Source organism: Lepeophtheirus salmonis, chromosome 8 (genome assembly GCF_016086655.4).
Source record: "Lepeophtheirus salmonis chromosome 8, UVic_Lsal_1.4, whole genome shotgun sequence".
Lineage (NCBI taxonomy): Eukaryota > Metazoa > Arthropoda > Copepoda > Siphonostomatoida > Caligidae > Lepeophtheirus > Lepeophtheirus salmonis.
In genome coordinates, this window is record NC_052138.2 from 38,665,010 (window position 1) to 38,671,318 (window position 6,309).

A 6,309-nucleotide genomic window follows, 5' to 3' on the forward strand; every position below is an offset into this window, starting at 1 on the left:
CAACGAAAAAATATGGCCAATGATCTCTCCAGGATGATTTCCACACCAAAAATATTTTTTTTTTGGGATGAAATTGCGTCTAGTGAAGTACTTGTGGATTGTTGCTTGGTCAATAACGCATATTTGGATTATTAATAAAGCTATGAAGTGAAAAATGAGCTCAATCAATGAAAATGATTTTGCGGTTGAATGATTGAACAGTAGTTTTGATAATAAATTTGAATAATTTGCAATATCTGATCATGTGTATATTGCTCCATGATGAAATTAATAAAAATGGAAAATCTAAATGTCAATGGAAGAAAATAAATATGGCGTCCTTTTTTTCCAAACGAAAAAAAATTTGAAGTGTCCCTCATGAAAAACCCATTACAATGATTATTTCAAGAGATGTTTCATTTTTTTTTTTTTTTTTTTTTTAATATAACTTTTTATAAAAATGTGTATTGTAAAGAAGATTTCGTGATATGATAAAAATAATTTCCGGAATCATGGATTATAGAACACAACAGAAGGATAGAGCAATAAGTTCAATAAATACCATTCTATAGCACCAAATCTACTGTACAACCTCATCGGTGGGTTTAATACATAGAGATAAAAGGGAAACAGTATATTTACCCCCAACAATGACATTACCCCTATGCATTTAAGCCCCGAGCCATCTACCACACAAACTCTTGACCTACAATCATTTTTTATAATTATTTTTGAGAAGCCCAGTTCAAGGGTTGTATGGTAATTCAACTTTCAAGTTCGAATTGGAAAGTAATTATGACTTCTTTAAATCATCAAAATTTTAATACTAAAGTAAGAACAATTTTCATTTTGAAATAGATATCCTGATTATGTCGCCATAGGTATGACATATAAGCTTAAATAAATTTTCTGCTGAATCCCATGACAAAAAATTGAGTTTCAGAAGGTTATTTTATTCAATTAATTTGGGGATCAATTTTGGCAGGAGTATAAAAATGATTTTATAATAAATGTCTGCGAAGAGATTTTCTGATAACTTCTTAAATACATTGAAATAGAGTCATGAATATTAAAAATAAATATTTAAATAGGCTAATTATATATAATTTTTAATATATTTATAATTTATAAATTACAAAAGTTTAAAGGAGTCATCCAAAATCTTCTCAAGTTTTATCAACGACATATTCGTAATGGAAGGTTTCAAAATACTGACATAGATGCATATCATTAATATTTCATATTTGATGAGATATATTAAAACTTCATGTTAAGATGATTGGAAAAATTGGATAATGTAGAAAACCCAACTTTGTACACCCCATGATTAGAATCTATGAGATAATAATCTAAAGAGCCCCTAAGAAGTGCGAGGGCTAGGAAACTTCTTTGACTCAGTAGTTGTATCTAAAGAGCCCCTAAAAAGTTGGACTGAAGATTTACCAGATCTCAGACTGAAAACAATCTCAGACAAAAAAATAAATAATTATAATTTTTAAATAAATTACAATGACAAGTGATGACTTCAAGAGAAGCCTAATACATCACTAATACCTATGTCAGTAAATTAAAGTAATAATTACAGATTATGTTTAGTTTTATGTTTGTTATTTATTGTAATATGACTGGGAGGGGGGTGTAGATGGCTGAAATGTTGGGGGGGACTCGTTTGTGTGTAAAATGACAGGGGAGAGGAAGAGTAGAAACAGTTTAAATAAATAGTGTTGACAAGTGAATGCGTCAAGTGAAGTCCGATCAATCATAAATACTTACGTCATTAAACTGAATTAATGATTACATTAATGATATGGTTGTTAAAAGATTGAATATTTGATGGCATGGTTGCTATTTATTGTTATTGGAGATAGATAGATCAAGGATTGAAATGCTAGAGCGTAAAAAGACAGGGGTACTAGCTTGGGTGTAGTCATCCAGGGGGTAGGAGTCCGAGAACTAGATAAAACACACATTGTTGATACTGAGGAATAACAAGGGAAATTCTTTGACGTCGTGACAGCAGACGAGGGATAAATTTAAATAGTTGACCAAAACAATCCAACATATATTATGTATTTCCCACCATAATTAAGCTCCTACAACTTTATAGTAATAGTATAGCCGTTGCAAAAATATCGTTTTTAGGACAAATAATGAGGCCTTTCAATATATTAATGACCATGTCTTGGATTCATGCCCTGAATTAAACCATATATTCACACTAATCAAATATAATTCAAAATGATATGTAGGCATAAAATGATATCATTTAGGAAAACCTCTGAAAGTGAGAGGATTCAAGGGACCAAAAGTTCAGAGCATACGCATAAACCTGAGTACATTTAAGAATCAATAATTATGATGTTATAATAAATATCTGAAAAGAGATTTTCGGAAAATTTTAGGACTCAAGTATTTATGTATTAATAAAAAAAAAAAAAAATTCATTTGTATAATAATATTATTTATCATTAGCCATTTCATACATGAGACATACATCATTAAATGCATCAAACATGGAATGGCTCTTTGGGTATATAACATCCATGGCTGTCTTAGTTTCAAACAATAAGCTATGTAAAGATTTTAATTCATTCTTAGAAATAAGTACAACCATAAGATTTATCAAATGTTGAGGCATTAATATATCATAAGCGTAGACGTACTTCCTCAAAGCCAAAAGAATCCTTTCATGCAAAATTTGTATTTCATTTTGTGTGAGTAAGTAGGAATAACGTAGCATATGATGGCAATATATGAAAGCTACGTAATCAAAGGGATGAAAATACTTCAACACATCTTTAAATAACAAAGAAGCTTTTGCATTGATTTCTTCCACACTCAAAATTTCTTTTATTTGATAATATCTAGACAAATCAACCTCCTAGAATAAAAATGAATGCTTTTAAATATTTTAAATTCTATGATAATTTTACCTTGTTACAGTTCATGCATCTATTTCCATCCACTAAGTTTTGGCATTGGGGACAGCATGGACTATGTGATTTCAACTTTTCAAGATTCAATGGATCTTCAGTACATTCTTCGCAGTTACAATCAAAAAAATATTTATTTTTTAGCAAAATTTGCCTATTGAACCGTGGCTTAGTGGTATCTATATAACCTACTCTTACATCCTCGAAGTTAGCAATATCACACAGAGCTTGAACAACTAATGTACGACCAATAAACATATAGAGTGCATTTGGTCTACATGAGTGATCTATGGAAGAAAATTCTAATGATAAACATGTTCCAACGTTTAACAACTCTCCATTTAGTATAGAAGCGGAATTTATGGATATTTTCGTAAATATATCAAGTACTTCAGATTCATTTGTTTCCAATACTCCACCAAGCTTATTTCTAATCATTGTTAAAAACACAAAAAACATTTTGTTAAGCTTTGGATCCATTAGAACATTTTCCTTGTGAGACATTAGGTCACCAAATCTTCTTGAACGGCCATTGGGCAAAGAAACTAAATTTTTCAAAATTGAGTGAAATTATATTTTTTGTACTTAAATAAATATTTGTTAAAATTTTCAGTTTTTACTACCTTTCTTTGAATATCCACCATCATTTCGAAGCTTACAGAGTGTTCGAACAATTAAAAGCAAAGTTATTTGAGGCTCTTTTGAATCTAACATTTCCAAGAATTTACATTCGTGTTTATGAGTTTCCATCCAAGAAGATTTTTGGCATTGTCTTCCATAATAATATATGACACAACATTTTGAACATCTCGAAATTTTTGCTTGTACACTTGAAAAGCAAAAATCGCATATTTTATCACGATGTTCCTCTTTAAAGGCATATGAGAAGGGATAACAATTCAGGATTTGATCCCCTTTTTTATACACCATGATCCTAGTCCTTCGATCTTCCTTTTATTGGATCAAATAATATTAATGTTCTATACTATTCAATAAAGAGATATTAATTATTAATAACAATTTTATTATTTTTTAGTTGGCTTGCTGCTTAGTGGATATTCTCTATTTCTGGAATAATTGTAACTCGAGATGCAAAAAAAGCAATTATAAAAGAGGGTCGGCTTTTGTTGTTGTTACTAGGTATGTTAAAAATGTTGTAGAGGACGTGCAAAACTAACTCAGATTTAGAAGAAGACATTTTTATGTAATAATAACTAATATTAATTGTAGTTAGGGATAATCGTTTATATTTTCGAAGTGGTACTTTCAGTCCATTTTTACACTTTATGCTAATAAGCTATAACCATCATCCATCACCTGACAAAATTTCATGAAGCTAGCACAAACCATATTTGAGAAATGTTAATTTATTTGTAATTTTTTTTTACTATCATAGCAATAGTAATTTTTATAGTTCCTATTAATTTGAATGTTTGGAAGATAACTTTTTCTTTGTAAATATATTATGTAGTTTAATGTATGTGCTTCAAATTATATTAATTAATTACTATTAGTATTCAAAGGAAGGCAAAGATCATCTAGTCCCTGAGCAGATTTGTCAACCAGGGAAAAAGACAAATTTGAAACAATTTACATAATTGAAAAACATGAAATCCCTTCGCAAAAGCTGAAGCTTGTCTCTGAGAAAAGAATCGCTATAAATGTGTTTAGAAAAAGCATGGACAATTATTGTATTTGGAAAACCTTAAAAATACTGATTTTAAAGAAAATTCCTATTTAATATTTACTATTTAGAATGAGTAATTAATAATTATGTATGGAATATGAAAAGAATCTATAGTGAAGATACATAATGAGTAATGAAAATTATGAGTATAGGTAGATACCAGTATCTTATTATAAATAAATCCTAATATTGGGCTTCTTATATTGATTGTATTATGTAAGCTTTAATGATGTTTATTGAAAGTTCTGCCGATTTTTTCGCTTTATTTTGTCAATAAAATTAACATATTTAGGCTTATCCGATGTGCTGTTTTATTTGTTAACTTTTGTCCATTTTGAAGGCAATTTCATTTTCAAAACTCGAGGATCCCCATTAGTTTATCGATATTTTCGATGATTGGCCTGCCAGACGTCCATATTAACTGAATAAAATCGTTGTAGCCACCGATTTACTTTTAAATTCGATACTGCATTGCGTCTCTTAACAATGTATTTTTTTTTTTGGGGGGGGCGCCTGCTCCAGCTTTCACCTCGTTTGTAGTGATACTGATGAATGTTTCGAATTTTCTTTTCTCTTAGTTCCCCTTTGAACGCTGTAACACACAACTGCCTCCGCCGAACACAAAACTGTAAATGAACTTTTTTTAAATGTAGGCTTAACCTTTAGGAATATGGTAAGCCTTTTTTGATGCAATGCATTAATCGGGAGATATAGCTCACTATAGACATCTAGCGAAAAATACTCAGAACTTTTTACTTTACGTAACACAATGTGCTACACCATCGATCATGAAAACCTTTAGTTTCTCGTCTCAGAAATCGGTGCCCAAAACGTTGTTATGACTTTTTACTTCAATACATAACATTTTTCTATCATCTTAACATCTTCTAAATTTATTAAATAAGGCCAACCTATCAGCATTGCGGTCATGGGTCGTAGTTTTGTCTAATACAAGAAGATAATCATTTCCCATAAGTGTTTTCTTCATGTTTGACAACAATACCTAATTTTTGGGCTCCTTTGACTTTGTGATAGCGTAGTGAGAAGAAAGGGCTTGGCCAGAATAAAGTTCCATTAATTTTACAAGATTTGGATGACTATCAATATGGAGTGTTATACGTTGTAAGAGACATACAACGTGTTCATATCCGATTTATAATAATTTATATATAATAGTTGTATTATATTTATTTGATCGTGTTACATGTATAATATTTCATTTAAAACAATTCATAAGAAAAATAAGTAATACTGGAATTGTAGGTACAAAGAGTCTTAGAATAAATACATTTTAAAAAATCGACCTACCAATTATATACGCATTATATTTTATACAAATGGATATATTTTTTTATTTTATCTTAATATAAGGAGGACTACAAGCAATATAATTATTTAACTTTTATTTTTAAATTAAGCATAATTTTAATTTAATTTTTAATCAAATTTCCGTAATATGACTCACAATTATATGTACATTTAAACAATTTGGGTTGTCTTTTTTGGGTCTTGATGATAACGATGGAATTATTTTTTGACATCCTTGATAATATTGAATTCGATTCTTTGCAATAACAACTTTATTATTAGGAAGGTAATATGATTTAAATATTTGAAGGACATGGCAGTTAAATATTGTAATATCAAGGATCTGTATCGTCGACTCTTCCCATCTTTATTGAGAGCTTTACTATTTTAGTACACAAAGGA

At 29.6% G+C, this 6,309-nt stretch overlaps 1 protein-coding gene across 1 annotated transcript; it reads right to left on the minus strand.

The window, feature by feature from the left end:
* Positions 1-2,373: 2,373 nt before the first annotated feature.
* On the minus strand, positions 2,374-3,962 carry LOC121122982 (N-lysine methyltransferase SMYD2-B). Its single transcript, XM_040718061.2, has 3 exons — positions 3,536-3,962; positions 2,913-3,457; positions 2,374-2,860 (listed from the first exon to the last, which is right to left on the minus strand). The coding sequence occupies exons 1-3, from the start codon at positions 3,840-3,842 to the stop codon at positions 2,438-2,440; spliced, it is 1,275 nt and encodes a 424-aa protein (XP_040573995.1). The 5' UTR covers positions 3,843-3,962; the 3' UTR covers positions 2,374-2,437.
* Between the last annotated feature and the right edge of the window lie 2,347 nt (positions 3,963-6,309).